Genomic DNA, 16,585 nt, shown 5'->3' on the forward strand with positions numbered 1-16,585 from the left:
ACCACAGTGTGACAAAGGCACTCACCCCATGTGGCCAGAAACTCATCCGGTTGTGGCAGGCTGGCAGGAACTGGTCCGCCTAACACTGGTGTTTGGACTGGTTTACAGGGGGCATCTCTAAGATTCCCTCTGTGTGCATTTTTCAAAAAATCCCACACTGGCATCAGTGTGGATTTATTGTGCTGAGAAGTTTAATACCAAACTTCCCAGATTTCAGTGTAGCCATTATGGAACTGTGGAGTTCGTGTTTGACGCACTCGCAGACCATATACTCTTTATGGCTACCCTGCACTTACAATGTCTAAGGTTTGGCTTAGACACTGTAGGGGCATAGTGCTCATGCAGCTGTGCCCTCACCTGTGGTATAGTGCACCCTGCTTTAGGGCTGTAAGGCCTACTAGAGGGGTGACTTACCTATGCCACAGGCAGTGGGCTGAGGACATTTCACTCAGAGGGGAGTGCCATGTCGACTTAGTCATTTTCTCCCCACCAGCACACACAAGCTGTGAGGCAGTGTGCATGTGCTGAGTGAGGGGTCACCAGGGTGGCATAATACATGCAGCAGCCCTTAGAGAGCTTCCCTGGCCACAGGGCCCTTGGTACCAGGGATACCAGTTACAAGGGACTGATCTGTGTGTCGGGGCTGTGCCAATTTTGGGAACAAAGGAACAGTTTAGGGAAAGAACACTGGTGCTGGGGCCTGGTTAGCAGGATCCCAGCACATGTTCAATCATAACTAGCATCAACAAAAGGCAAAAAGTTAGGGGGTAACCATGCCAAGGGAGGCATTTCCCTACAGTGACCACAAGGAATATCTAGGGCTTCAATGCATCCTGACACATGGTATGGGCTGTAGGACAATTTTGACCCTCTATCTCACTCTACATTGCAGTAAAGGGGGCCCTCCACCTCAGAGTAAGACAACGGGAAGATTCCTTGGCCATAATTCTTATTCCGCAACAATGGTATGCGGCTCTTTCCTAGTCAGCTATCAGGGCATGGATTACACATATCTTGCCCCAAGGAATATCTAAACCCCGATTGACCTAGGGCTTCAATGCATACTGACGCATGGTATGGGTCGTAGGGTGATTTTGACCCTCTATACCGCTCTACATCGCAGTAAGGGGGGTGCCCTCCTCCTCAGAGTAAGACGCACTGGGAAGTTTCCTTGGCCATAATACTTACTCCGCAACAATAGTCTATGGCTCTTGAGCAAGTGCAGCGAGTCTCCCTTAACGCCCATCTGAAATGCATGCAATTTAATTATGTGCACCAGTCCTTTCTCACACCACATTGCATTAGCAAAATATTTCAAAGGACGCAGCCTAAATGCGCTAGATGCAATCTGGACTGAACGCCTTTTCTTCCCATGGTATGGGACTGCCCCCCACTTTTGCATGCCTGGGCTAAGGTGATGGAAATGATTTCAGACTTTGTAATCACTTAATATTGACTTCGTACTCCAGCACGACATCTGCAGTGACATCAGCTGTATGCACTGGTATTTGATTTATTATGCTGCCTATGAATCTCAGCCATTGTAATGCTCCTTTTGTGAATGTTTATAGACTGAAATACCAATAAAGACGTTTTAAAAAATAATGAAATAAATGTGCCAAAGTCACATCTGACTCCCTCTCAAACGCTTCCTTCCTGGACACAGTGAAGTTTCAGGCTTATCCTCCCGAACTGTGAGCCCAGGATATTCAGGCTATGATACTGATGTTTCAGCCTTTATCCTGGCTTTTGTTGAGAATTACTGTAAGGCTGCTGGGCCTCATGGCCTCCTGCATCCTGCAAATGACACATGCCAGATGGCAATTGCGCGCTCTGCAGTGGGACCTAGAATTCCAGTGGACGCAGCATCAGGGGAGTCTTTCAGACAAATTCCAGATCTTGGAGGGAACTGTGCGAGATTTGCAGTAGTGGTTAATAAACCGAGATTGGGTCAGAGGCAGATCCCTCTTCCTTCCTAACCAGATCTAACATTAGTGACAGATGCGTCCCTTGTGGGATGGGGTGACCACTTGGGACAGGTGGTGATCAGAGGCATCTGGTCTCCGTCGGAGTCTGGACTCCACATCAGCCTGTTGGAGCTATGTTCGGTCCGTTTAATATTGAAGGCATTTCTTCTCTCTAGCAAGGGGAAGGTGGTGCAGGTGTTCACAGACAACACCACCGCCATGTACTGCATCAAGCAGGGCGGGTTGGGGTCATGGACTCTTTGTCAAGAGGCTCTGCACCTGTGGATGTGGCTGGAACAGCAGGGCATGTCCCTGGCGGTTCAACATCTGGTGCGCTCTCTGAATGCCAGAGTAGACAAATTCATCCAAAACTGTCTACAAGGTCACAAATGGCATCTCCATCCTGAGGTTGCGCAAGGTCTCTTTCAGCAGTGGGGAGAGCCTTGGTTAGATCTCTTCACCTCCGCAGGGAACCTCTAATGTTAGCAGGTTTGTGCGTTGGAATGTCCAAGGTGGCAATCACTCAGAGACCCTATTGGCCTCAAGTGGAACTCAGGCCTCCTGTACGCCTTTTTGCCCAGAATTTTCAAGATCAAGAACAACAGGGCCCGAGTAATCCTTGTGGCTCCAGACTGGGCTCGGAGAGTCTGGTATCACAAGCTATTGGCTGTGTCCATCAGTCCTCTGATCAGTCTGCCCCTTCAGAAGGATCTTCTGTCTCAGCAGCAAGGGAGGGTTCTACACCTGAACTTGTGCACTCTCCGCCTTCTTGTGTGGAGATTGAGCTGTGGCATTTGACGGCTTTTGACCTTCCTCTCAAAGTCTGTAAGGTGATCTTGGCAGCCAGGCGTTCCTCCACCAAAACAGTATATGCTTGTCTAAAGACATTTGTGGCATGGTGTGCACACAAGTCTTTTGACCCCTGTCTGCCTCTCTCTCTGAGTTTCTGCTTATTCTATCTCTGGCCCAGCAGGGCTCTGCTGCGGGCACTCTCAAAGGTTATTTTTCAGCAATTTCTGCATTTTTTAGGTTGCCTGATCAACCTACTTTGTTCAAGTCCCCTATTGCAAATAGGTTCCTTAAACACCTTACACATATGTTTCCTCCATCCCCATTCAATATGCCCAAATGGGATTTGAATTTGGTTTTGACATTTCTGACATGCCCTCCTTTCAAGAGTCACACAATTGTCTTCTTAAGCTTTTCTCTTTGAAACCAACCTTCCTTGTGGCCATTACATATGCCTGCAGGCTGAGTGAGCTGTACTCATTGTCATTTAAACTGCCCTACTTTTTCATGTACTCTGACAAAGTGGTGCTTCGCATTAGAGCTTCTTTTCTACCAAAAGTGGTTACAATCTTGCACCCCCCAAATTCCTCTAAGGAAGAGGAGAGACTGTACCGCCTGCACCCAAAAAGAGCATTGCCATTCTACCTTGATCGAACACTAGCATTCCTGGTGAATGATCAACTGTTCATCGGTTATGTGGGTGCAAAGAAAGGTCGAGCAGTGCAAAAGTAGACTATCTCTAGATGGGTCGGACTCTGCAATAAGACCTGCTACGCACTGGCCAAAAAGAAACCCGAGGGCTTGCATGCCCATTCTACTTGAGCTACAGCTGCGACCACTGCATTAGCATGCGGAGTTCCATTCCTTGATATCTGTGAGGCACCAACTTGAGTATCCCCGCAGTTGTTAACCAGGCACTACTGCCTGGACAGTCAGGTCTATAGGGACGGGTATGTTGCCCATTCGGTCCTGCAGGACTTTCTAGTATAATCTTGCTTCGCAGACCCACCTACTGGCACCTAATAGCACACAGGACTGAAAATTCTTCAGATCAAGTGGACACCTGGGGGAAATTCAGAGGTAAAGAATCTGCAACTAGAATATGTCTTTACCAGATAAGGCGTTACCAAAGGAAAGTAACTTGTTCGTCTGTGCCTGCTCTGCAGCAGACCCCACCGGCATCAGATCTGATTCAGACACTGTGCTTTGCCCTGGAATTGACGACCTGCATCAGGCCTATGTTGTGATGTGAGATTACCATGGTGTAGCTGTTGGTTATTTAACCAGATCCTCTGCCTCCTTCATGAAGTCCGGATTACCAGAAGTTGTTTGCAATCTTTGAATCAGCTTATGATATGGTCTAGGGTCTACAAAACATTCCTCAAAACACTGATGATGGCAAAAAGATAGATAATCTGCTCCCTCGTTGTACTGAGAAGAACTTTACCTATACATACAGAATGCCAGTGAGCCATTTTGGATACCAAACTGAATTCACCATCCGGTCCACCAATAGAAGAAAGCACCTCCTTTGCAGTAGTAGAGCACAGAGCAGCAGAGTTGCTTTGTTTACAACTCCTTATGGTGGAAATCAAAGTCCATTCATTATTAGCTTTATTTCGGTAAATATAAATACCATAAAAGCGCATCACACAAAAAAGGAACGGCAAGCTACATAATAAACAATTTAAGTCATAAAAGATTGAAAAGGAGAAAAAAAAAAGAAAAGAGAAATATTTACACATAATTAGTTCCCTCATGGAAAATCGCACCTTATAGTTATGTAAAAACGCATTATAGGTAAAAGAATAAGATACAAGCCTGGCAAACCATATCAGATAAAAAGGACATTTCAATTTAAAAAATATCTAAGAAAAATAAAAACAGCAGGTAGGGAATGCATCTGAACCAATAAAAGTGATATGTGCATGCAATGATAAATCCATCAATTGTTGTTTACCACATTCATTGTTAAATTTCCCTCTGCTTTTTTAAGCGTGTTCAGTCTGATACGCCAGATTGAGTCTAAATATTTTGACAAACAACAAACCACTAAAACCGATGAATCAGATTTAAAAATTCTCAAAGCTAGCAAGCAGTTTTTAAAACCCTTACTTCTGCACAGAGGAATAATCCAACGGGCTCTTTGTTTGGAGTATGCGGGGCATTGGAAGAGAATATGAGTTACTGATTCTTCTCTGGCACAGCCCATCGGACACATCTTAGAAGAACAACTAAAATTAGACCATTTATAAGTGAGGGAACGCAAAGGAAGAGAGCCCACCCTGAATCTAATGTATAATGAACGAGCAAACGGGGAAGATACTATATCCATATATTGTGCAAATTCATAATGACGTTTAAAATATAAAAAGTTTCCCGTCATGGATGATGACGAGACAGCGGACAGTTGGGAAAGTTGAACGTGGAGCCAGAAAGCATCCTTTAGAGTCTGGGTTGCGTTCTTAGGGATAGATAATGGTTCCTTCCAATAGGACCCCAAACCAAGAAGCGAGAGGGTCCTTTCTACATATGCACACCACTTGATTTTGGAGCTAGTGTTGTTGGCCATCAAGTTAGCTAGCGCACATCTATAATGGACAAGAGAATCTGATGACCATAGGCGAATCCAGTACAACAGGGGCTTGAGTGCAACGATCTGGCTGATAGAAGGGAGATTTAGGTCCATGCGTATTGGGAGCATTGGGGTACTGGAAGGAACTCTTAGCAATGACCTTAAGAAAGAGTTCTCCACTTTTATCAAATCATCCAGGCAACAGTGGCCCCACAGTTCAGCTCCATAGATTGCTCCCCCTCTTGCTTGTAGTTTATAAATTTCTACTGCGGGCGTCATGGCAAAGCTAGGAGATCTAGCTGCAAATCTTGCAATGCCACTCGCTCGCTGTTGCAATCGTAAAGTTGCCTTCTGGATGTGGCGCTGCCACTTGTGCGAGTCTTCTAGTTTCAGGCCTAAATAATCAAAATCGCTGACTCTTTCCAGCGCGGCACCCTCTAAATAGATAGGTCGTCTCATTCTGCCTTTCCTATCGCCAAACACCATGCACTTAGTTTTTAATCGGTTGATTTCGAGCCCATAATCATTGCAATAGTCAATGAATCTTGAAAGCAGGGTTGAAAGGCCTGTGGCTGTTTGAGAAACCAGCAGGGTGTCATCGGCAAAAAGAAGGCAGGGGATCTTCTGCCCTCCTATTTTAGGCGAGTCGTTAGAGCACTCCATGAGATAAGGGATGCATGCGTTTATGAAGAGAAGGAATAAGGTAGGGGCAAGAACACAACCTTGTCTTACACCTCGGGCAGTAAGGAATTTTTCTGTTAATTCACCTTGTGGGCCCCATCTAATTCTACCATAGTTGCCAGTGTAAAGATCCCTGATAATATTTAAAATAGAGCACGGGACTCCTATTTTAGACAGAACTTCCCACAGTTTGTGGCGGGGTACTAGATCAAAGGCCGATTTTAGATCTACAAATGCTACATATAGGTGGCCTAAGTCAACATCGACAACTTTCCATTTAATAGAAGTAAAACGAAATATCTGATCTAATGTGCTAGTTTTTTCTCTGAAGCCCGCTTGTAGATGATTTAAGATTTTATTTTCAACTAGCCACTTGTTCAGCCTGCTCAACAACTGATAACAGAAAATTTTTTGAAGGTTGTCGAGGAGGCTGATGGGTCTATAATTACCCGGGTTGTTCCTCTCTCCTTTCTTATGGATGGGCACTATAATCGCCTCTTTCCATGAGTCAGGATAAATTCTGCTAGTCAAGATGGCATTAGAAAGTCTGTTAATATATGGGCCCCAGGTGTTCTGGTCCACTTTAAACAGATCAGAGGGGATCCCGTCCATCCCAGGGGCTTTTGCTGCTTTCTGGGCTGCAATGGCCGACACAGTTTCGTTCAGTGTAAAAGGGGGCAAGAAAGCCATAGACTTGTCAAAAGTTGTTGGCTCCTCCGAAATTATGTCAGAAATATGACTTGCCGACAATGGTCCATACAATTCCTTGAAGTAGGAGAGCCAGATGTCAGAAGAAATATAAGACTCCAGGTGAGATGCGCGGTTCTGATCACCACAGGAAACTAGGAGCCAGAACCGTTTTGAATCATGGACGGTAGCTGCCTCAAGTAAATTGCTCCATAGCCCCTCTTCGTGCTCGAATTTACTTTTGTTGCAAGTGGAAGCATAATGACGTCTAGCAGTGATGATGCCTGATCTGTCTTTGGTCTTTAGCGCGATGGCCAAAGTATTTTCGGCCTCCCTACACCTCTTGTTGAACCATTTAGTATGTGGTCGAATACAGGAAATAGTCAAAGTCAAAAGTCAAAGTTGCCAGCTTTTGACTTTAGGTGAAAAGTCTGCAATGTTAATTTGGCAATCAGGTGTCCCTGAAATGGTATGTGGCTGCCATTGGGGCAAGTTTGTGGGATGATACACAGAAATGAAAGTTGACCATCTTTCTGCCCCTCTTTCTCATATCCTTCTATTTATTCTTTCTCTTGCTCAGCAGGGCTCTGCTTTGGGTACCGCAAAGGGCATCTCACCCTTTCTGCGGTTGCCATATCAGCCATCTTTGTTACCATCCCCTGTTATATAAAGGTTTTTTAAATTTCTCCAACATCAGTTTCCACCTTTTATCATACCTCAGTGGGACCTCAATAAAATTCTCACATTTGTGATGTGCTCACCTTTTGAGTCTCTACACAACTGTTCTCTCAGGTTCTATACCATCAAGATGGCCTTCCTAGTGGCAATAACATCTGCCTGGAGAGTCAATGAGCTCCAGGCTTTGTCATCTAAATCTCTGCATCTCACCATCTTCACATGCAAGCTGGCTCTTCGCATCAGAGCTTTGTTTCTGCCGAAAGTTGACACTCCCTTTCATGTAGGCCAGTCAATCGCGCTGCCTACATTTTGTTCTTCGCCGCATCCCTTTAAGGAAGAGGAGTGTTGGGACGGAAAAGTTCTCTGCTTGGTGAGAGATGTATACCCTTTCCCTGAGTGCCCATCTGTATTGTTGTCTTTATCTCTAATGCAGATTTTTTTGTCATAGGGGAATATGGATTATGCATGTGCGTCATGACATAAGCCTGTCTCACAAAGTGCATTCTTGTTGGGCCGGGAGGGACACGCAAAATGCTACCCTCATAGTGGTCACAAAACTGAGTCAAACAATGCCACCTACCGGTGTGCAGGGGTACGGCTCATAAATGGTTTTGTGTGAGTTGATTCAGAACCACACTATAACGTCTCTGTAACCTTTGTTTTTTTTAAGTAAATTTCTGGTTTTTTTTTAAACATAAAGTAACTTTAATTATTATATGTTAATCCCCTGTCCGTGCACGGCGGGGGTTTCGTGCAGGGCCTGGCCTGCACCCATCCCGCTATAACTATCCAGTCATGCACAGCGGGTGATGGCGGCCAGGCCCTCGGATAATCCCCTATACCACCCAAACCCATGTCATGCAAGGCAAGGCTTTAGGCTTTGCGTGGCGGGGGTTGGTAGCAGGGCCTGGCCTGTGGCCTGGACCTGCGACAACCCCAACCCCCTCTTCCCCTCCCTCTCCCCCCCAAGCACCCAATTCCGCCTGCATAAGTCTCTGGATGGGTCTGTGAGTGTGTGCATGAGTACCTCACTGGGTCTGTCAGTGGGTGCATGAATCCCTGAGTGGATGTGTGAGTGGATGCATGACTTTTAGAGTAGGTCTGTGATTGGGTGCATGAGTGTCTGAGAGGGTCTGTGAGTGGATGTGTGAGTGTCTGAGTCTGTGATTAGGTGCATGAGGGTCTGACTGGGTCTGTGAGAGTGTGTGTGAGTGTCTGTGTGGGTGTGTCAGTAGATGTATGAGTGACTCGGCCACAAAATAATCTCACCTGTCTTTTTATCCAACAAGAGTCCACACTTTTGCACTAAATAGCTCCCAAGTGGAGTTCTTTCTGCCTCCTTGGGTAAATGTCCAGTATGTATTCTACACTACAGCTGCATAGTGGACCATGAGGAAATGTCTCCAGCAACCTTGTGTGTATTTTGCAATGTGATTGTTCCTTGTGCGTCTTTCTCCAGAATTCTGCAATAACCTGAATCCTCCTGTAGAGGCCAATGACACTACAAAGACGTAAATCTCTACCAAACCAGGGTCATTCTTCTTAGATATATGATGCAAGTGCTTCTTTGTTCTGTGGAGATGTCCTCATATCCCTCGGCATCAAGAACACGCCATCAAAATTAGCGGCAAACTCACTGGCAGCCCTTTGGTAAGCTGACCATCATCCTTGCAAAAGGGGAAGACCTTTTATTATTTATAGAAAAGGGGGAGGGGGGCCGCACAGGCACCCTTCCCCGGCCAGTTTCTACCACGGGGACCCCTTCTGCCGGGGCCCACCACAATTCAGTAGGGGCTACGCAGCCCCCCTGCCCTGGCTGATTTTGGCCCAAGTGACCCTTTCACCTGGGGCCCGGCCATGTCTCCCGGGTGCCCCCAAAGGACACCCAATCCGCAGCATTGGGGTCCACTGGGGAGGCTGAATACCCTGCGGTCCCAGCTGGTTCTCTGCCTCCTGCTGCAAACTCACTGGCAGCCCTTTGGTAAGCTGTCCATCATCCTGGCAAAAGGGGAAGACCTTTTATTATTTATAGAAAAGGGGGAGGGGGGCCGCACAGGCACCCTTCCCAGGCCAGTTTCTACCACGGGGACCCCTTCTGCCGGGGCCCACCACAATTCAGTGGGGGCTACGCAGCCCCCTCCCCTGGCTGATTTTGGCCCAAGTGACCCTTTCCCCTGGGGCCCGACCATGTCTCCCGGGTGCCCCCAAAGGACACCCAATCTGCAGCATTAGGGTCCACGGGGAGGCTGAATACCCTGCGGTCCCAGCTGGTTCTCTGCCTCCTGCGGGAGCCTGCATTGCTCTCACACACTGGGAGCTGCTAAACTTGCAGCTCCCTGTATGTTAGAGCAATCAGTCATCAAGTGGAAACTCTGCTCCCAGGAAGCGAGAGCGTTTTCACAGCTCTTGCTTCCTAGGAGCGGAGTTCGTGTTTGCTCTGACTTGACGGGAGCTGTCAAAGCTCCCACCATGCCAGAGCAAACAGCTATGTCCCGGGGTTAGGCACCCTGGGACAAAGCAGGAGCTGGGGGGGTCCCCCTGGGGGTGGTGGTCCCCAAGGCCAATATAAGCTCCACGAGGGGTGAGTGCAGCCCCCCCTTCTTTACTTTCCGGGGCCAGCACAGGGGAGGGGGTGGTCCCTGGGCCCCCCCATTATTTAGCCCGAGGGAGGCAGTCGTGCCGAGGCTTGAGAGGTCAGTGAGGCCCCCCATTACATTTTCATTAGCCCCAATGAGATGGTGATCCCTGGGGATTATAGAGCCTCAGAAAGGTGGCCCCGTGTGCCCCTCTTTTTTAATTTTTTTATTTAATATAAATAAATCCTTGGGAAGGTGGTGGTCCCTGGGGATCCAAGAGCCTTGGAAGGGGGGCCTACGTGTCCCCGTCCTTTTCTTAAATAATGTCCCTTGGGCCTAGCCCGCCTGGGGGCTGTTTTCAAAACAAGCGCAGGAGCCCTCACTTTAAAAACAAAACAAAAAAAAAAGTTTGTTAAACTCACAGATCCGTGAAAGATTTTTTTTTAAACTGTTGTGTTAAAAAATAAATTATTCTTTGGTATGTTTGGATTCTTATGCTACCCTGTCCCCAGCACATACCTTTTCCCACCTTTATTTTAGTTTTCAAAAAGTTCAGTCTTTTCCACCACATCTTTCTTCTAGGATTATCAGGAAATAATCTTGACCTAATGAAATTAAGTTTTTTATGCTACAGGCAAGGTTAAGATGATCATCTGGTGTCACAAGGGCAGCGTTTTACAGTGAAGGCCCTTGAAAACACACCATGTTTTGGATCCAGCTAAAACATGCATTATGCCTACCCAAGTTACTTTTGTTGATCACTTCTTTTTTACATTGTCCAGTTATTTTAAAAGAAGTATAAATGCATAGTATCTAGACTAGCAGCATTAATTAGATCAATTCAAAACAGTTGTGTTATGAGCATTTAGCTAGTAAATTTTTGGAATATAAATCTATATTCCAACTACTTTATAATAAATACATCTTATCCTTTGTCGTGTGTTTCAGATGTGTATTGTTGACATCCACTATATATCTTTGTATTTTTATAGAGCAGAGACTGCCTAAAGCAAGGTCCACCTGCAAAAGGGGAGGTTGTTCAGGTGAAGTGGCCAGATGGAGTTCTGTATGGTGCAAAATATCTTGGAAGCAATGCAGTTCAAATGTATCAGGTATGTTGGACTTATTTGTTATTATATAGATTTGTAGAAGAGGTTCTCCACAGCATATTTACATATTAGTTTTTAGCAGTGACTCATCCCAACATCCTTTTAATTGTGTTTAAATATTCTCAAAACTGTCAGCTGCTTGCTGTGGCTCAGTATAGCTGTTGCTCTTGGTATTATTATGCATATGTTTCACATGCTTGCCCTTACAGTGTCTTTCTGCCAGCCATCTGTGAAGTATTTATGCATTTTGCTGTCATGACGCTTGGCCTTTTTAGGGTTCCTTGCTTCTTCTTGATGTTAACTTTTGGAGTCAGTTACTGCTAAAACAGCAACGGATACCTTTCAAGAGTGAACTTCTTGCATATTCAGTCAAACCGATAAACAAACCAGTTGTTTTAAACATGTATTTATTTTAATTTTTTGAGTTGCCTTACATAAGGAAAGCATTACTTACTTAAAACATATTTTTATCTGTGGCATGGGGATGAGGAAGCACAGTAGACATTACCTCCTTGATCTGCTCTTCTTAAACTATTCTGGGCAAAACAAATATATAAGCTACATTAATTGAAAGCTCATAGCCTGTAAAGTGGTTCTGCTCAACTTGCTCCCTACACTGATAACATCTCAGGATTTGCTCCTCTGCTCAGGAAAGACCCAGTTATCTATCTGAATTAATGCTGCCCGTGGGCCACAGCTGACAGTAAAATGCTGCCCAATGTGTTAATGTTGTTTTCTTGACATGCTGTGAAGCACTGTTTTCATCAAGTGGACATGACTGTGCTGACAAGCCTGTGGTTATGTAGTTCCTTGACACTGGAAAGCACCTCTCACTTTTCTCATGTAGGGTCTAAGGCAACACTTCACATAGGTGCCTTAAAAAGATTTTATTGCTTTACGGGTAGGAGACATTTTACAATTCTATTAGATATTTATTTGGTGAAGACACATTCTCTCTTACGCACTCGTACATATCCCCATAAGTAAGTGGTCTATTTTAAACATATATGAAGGGAAGCTCCTCTGTTAGACAGTTTCTTTGCCCTTAGAGTTTTCTCTTTTCAGCGCCTTTTCTAGTTCCCTGGCTAATGTGATTACATGAGCGTTATAATCTTTAACATGCCTCTGAGGTTACTTTGAGAGACCTCCTGAGGAACAAAACTTTTAAGGATGAAGTAGGTTATTTAAAAAATCTTGAAATCGCATCAGTGAGTTATCAATGTACCATTGCTCACTTGCAATCATAGACACCAGCACAGTTAAGGTTGTTTTTGAAAAACATGACAGCCAGATTACGCTTCATGTAGGATATTGTACACTGTTCCCAGTTAGAAATGTAAAAGTCCTATACTGGCAACCTAACTTTTAAGAACTATCAAGGATATCTGAGGTTTACATTAGACCACAGCTCAAAGAGGTTCTTAACTGTGTTAAAGTTGTGCATCCTATCATTAAACAACTTTAAAAAGCACTGGGCAGGTACAAGAGACCAGACTAGAACATGTGACCTTTGCAGGGGTGGGCTTCAAGATCTTAAAGCATGTGCTAATCATTTGCCCCTGTAAAACAGTGCTTTAGGTGAGGAACTGTTTTTAAAAACCTTTGTGCTTTAACCGCTTAGGTGCGGGCGTCGGCCACTGGCCGACGCCCACACACCCTCCCTGGTGCGGGTCACGACCAGTGGCCGACACCAGGAAGGGTATCAATAAATCCTCGGGTGCGTCGCACCCGAGGATTTATTTATTTTTTTTAAACCCCCCCCGGGAGACACGGAAGCTTCCGTGTCTCCCCCCGCCCCCCCACCCGCCCCTTTGTGACGTCAGCGCGCCTCGCGGCGCGCTGACGTTGCAAAGGTGTTTTCCCCATCAAAGCAGGAAGCAGCCTTGCGGCCGCTTCCTGCTTTGATGGGGAAAACGGCCTTTCTCACGTTCGGGAAGGCCTCGTAAGAAAGGGGAGTGTCTCCCCTTTCTTACGAGGCCTTCCTGAAAGTGTTTCCTGGCCCCCCTCTCACTTTCAGGTTTCCTGGCCCAGCTGTGCTGCGATCGGGGGCCAGAAACAGTTTGAGAAGGCCTCGTAAGAAAGGGGGAGAGTCTCCCCTTTCTTACGAGGCCTTCTCAAAGTGTTTCCTGGCCCCCGATCGCAGCACAGCTGCGATCGGGGGCCAGGAAACACCACTAGACGCCAGGGATTTCACTTTGGGGGGGCGGCCCCCTCGGAAAACGGGCCGCCCCCCCCGGGGGCATAATTAATAAAAAAAAAAAAAAAAGGTAGGTGCCCCCTGGGGGGGGGGGGGGGGGCGCAATCGCGCCCCCCCCCCCCCCCGGGTATTGTTTTTAAAAAAAAAAAATAATAATAAAAAAAAAAAAAAATGACAGGGGGTCACCCGTGAGCAGGTTGACCCCCTGTGGGGGCATTTTTTTTTTTAGATGTTGTAGGGTTTCCCTGGGGGCCATTTTGGCCCCCAAGGAAACCATACAACAACTAAAAAAAATAGATCTATATTTATATATCTATGTAGATAGATATATCTATGTACATGGATATATCTATAGATATATCTATGTACATAGATATATATATATATATATAGAGGTAGATCTATATATACCAAAGAGATTTATAAAGTGTGCTACTCACCTGTGAGGGTCTCAAGGCGCTTGGGGGGGGTGCGGGGGGAGGGAAAGGGGCTGGGAGGTTCACTGTTCGAAAAGCCAGGTTTTGAGGCCCTTCCTGAAAAGAAGTAGGTTTTGGGTCTTGCGAAGGTGGGTTGTGAGGGCGTTCCAGGTTTTGGGTGCAAGGTAGGAGAAGGATCTGCCCCCGGTGGTGGTGTGTTTGATGCGGGGGACAGAGGCGAGAGAGAGGTCAGCTGAGCGGACGTTTCGTGTGGGGGTGTGGAAGGTGACTCTCGTTGAGGTAGGCAGGGCCTGTGTTGTGGAGTGATTTGTGTGCGAGGATGAGGATCTTGAAGGTGATCCTTTTGTCAATGGGGAGCCAGTGGAGGGATTTGAGGTGTGGAGAGATGTGTTAGTGTCGGCGGAGGTCGAGGATGAGTCGTGCTGCTGAGTTCTAGATGCGTGTAGTTTGCGCTTGAGTTTTAGAGTGGTGCCGGCGTAGAGGGTGTTTCCGTAATCAAGCCTGCTGCTGATGTGTGCGTGAGTGACAGTTTTTCTGATCTCTGCGGGGATCCATTTGAATGTTTTTCAGTATACGGAGTGTGTTGAAGCATGAGGAGGTGAGAGCGTTGATTTGTTGGGTCATCGAGAGGGAGGAGTCTAGGATGATGCTGAGGTTGCGTGCGTGGTTGGCGGGGGTGGGTGCAGGGCCTAGCGTGGTGGGCCACCATGAGGGGTCCCAGGTGTTTTTGTGTGGGCCAAAGAGGATTATTTCGGTTTTGCTTGAGTTGAGTTTCAGGTGATTGGCTGTCGTATATATATCACTTTTGTCAATATGTGTGTGGTTTCCCTGGGGGGAAAAGGGTCCGACTTGTCTAGTGGCAGTTTTAGTGCCATAAAGAAGCGCATAAGGTTTATATGCCTACTGCAAAGAGCAAATCTGTATTTTATGTAAATAGCTGAGTACATTAGCAAAGTCTATGGAGAGATGAAGGGCACTTTTGCTGGGTGGTAATGAGGGAATCCGAGGAGGAGGGAGTGGGAGCACCAATAATGATTGTTGGACTGGGCGCAGGAGGTGCTAAAGACTGTGACGAATGGTATGTGACAAGGTGTTTTTTGAGTGTCTTGAAAGTACGTGCTGATTGAGGGAAGAAGCGCAGGTAAGGTGGCCTCTACTGTTGCACGTATCTCACACACCATCGATTTTGTGACTGTCTACGTAGGCTAGTGTTTTAGAGCAACAGTTTAGCCAATAGCAGAGATGGCATCTTGATGGATGACTGCTGCCTACACTCGGGTTATAGAGGACCGCTCTGACATAGGATCAGAGACTGAGACATCAGATACTGAGACAGCATCTGAGGGATAGGACAATGGCGCAGACTCTGGGAGTGATTTTTCAGTCAGAGGAGTCCCATTCGATAACTCCTCTTCCAGTACATTATGAGGGAGGTGATGAGGACAGTCCTGCTGTCCCTTCGCAAGCTGTTTGTGCAACTGGGTAATAGTGGGTTAGGTCAACCCAGAGAGCAGGTGAATGCGGCGGCAAGCAGAGAGAGAGTGCTCTCTTGGGAGCTCCCCAATTTAGTTCAGCCCCAAATTCCACCACCCAAATCATATTGTGGAGACATCAAAATTATCCATGGCAAAACAAACTGGTTTTGTAAGGCAGGCACCTGTGTTTTTGGTCCTGGATTCGGCGGCCATATAGAGAAACACACTAAACCCAAACATTTCTGGAAACTAGACATTCGGGGGAGTCCACAGAGGTGTGACTTGTGTGGCTTCCCCAAAGTTTTCTTACCCAGAATACCCTGCAAAGCTGAAATGTTGAAAAAAAACTCAATTTTTCTCGCATTTCTGTCACACAAACTACAGGAATATGCTGGGATCCACAATATTCCTACCACCCAGTGACTCCTCACCTGTCCTGATAAAAACACTACCCCACTTGAGTGCCTACACCTAGTGTCTGTGTCAGGAATGGATCACCCCAGGGTCAACAGCTGCCTCACGTAAGGACCAACATTGACCGTTGTGTGATCTATTCCTGTCGCAGGCACCAGGCCTAACCACACAAGTGAGGTATCATTTTTATCGGGAGGCTTGGGGGAACGCTGGGTGGAAGGAAATTTGTGGCTCCTCTCAGATTCCAGAACTTTCTGTCACCGAAATGTGAGGAAAACTTGTTTTTTTAGCCACTTTTTGAGGTTTGCAAAGGATTCTGGGTAACAGAACCTGGTCCGAGCCCCGCAAGTCACCCCTCCTTGGATTCCCCTAGGTCTCTAGTTTTCAGAAATGCACAGGTTTGGTAGGTTTCCCTAGGTGCCGGCTGAGCTAGAGGCCAAAATCTACAGGTAGGCACTTTGCAAAAAACAGCTCTGTTTTCTGTGATGTGTCCACGTTGTGTTTTGGGGCATTTCCTGTCGCGGGCGCTAGGCCTACCCACACAAGTGAGGTATCATTTTTATCGGGAGACTTGGGGGGACGCTGGGTGGAAGGAAATTTGAGGCTCCTCTCAGATTCCAGAACTTTCTGTCACCGAAATGTGAGGAAAACTTGTTTTTTTAGCCACTTTTTGAGGTTTGCAAAGGATTCTGGGTAACAGAACCTGGTCCGAGCCCCGCGAGTCACCCCATCTTGGATTCCCCTAGGTCTCTAGTTTTCAAAAATGTACAGGTTTGGTAGGTTTCCCTAGGTGCCGGCTGAGCTAGAGGCCAAAATCTACAGGTAGGCACTTTGCAAAAAACAGCTCTGTTTTCTGTGATGTGTCCACGTTGTGTTTTGGGGCATTTCCTGTCGCGGGCGCTAGGCCTACCCACACAAGTGAGGTATCATTTTTATCGGGAGACTTGGGGGGACGCTGGGTGGAAGGAAATTTGAGGCTCCTCTCCGATTCCAGAACTTT

General features: G+C 46.5%; 1 protein-coding gene across 1 annotated transcript in view; it reads left to right on the forward strand.

Annotated features, from left to right (window-relative positions):
* KDM4C (lysine demethylase 4C) overlaps window positions 1-16,585 on the forward strand; it is a 1,395,856-nt gene that overhangs the window by 1,322,802 nt on the left and 56,469 nt on the right. The window contains exon 20 of the mRNA XM_069230128.1: window positions 10,946-11,065. Coding sequence (XP_069086229.1) covers window positions 10,946-11,065 — 120 coding nt within the window. The remainder of the gene's footprint in view (window positions 1-10,945; window positions 11,066-16,585) is intronic.

The sequence above is a fragment of the Pleurodeles waltl genome, chromosome 1_1, assembly GCF_031143425.1.
Source record: "Pleurodeles waltl isolate 20211129_DDA chromosome 1_1, aPleWal1.hap1.20221129, whole genome shotgun sequence".
Taxonomy (NCBI): domain Eukaryota; kingdom Metazoa; phylum Chordata; class Amphibia; order Caudata; family Salamandridae; genus Pleurodeles; species Pleurodeles waltl.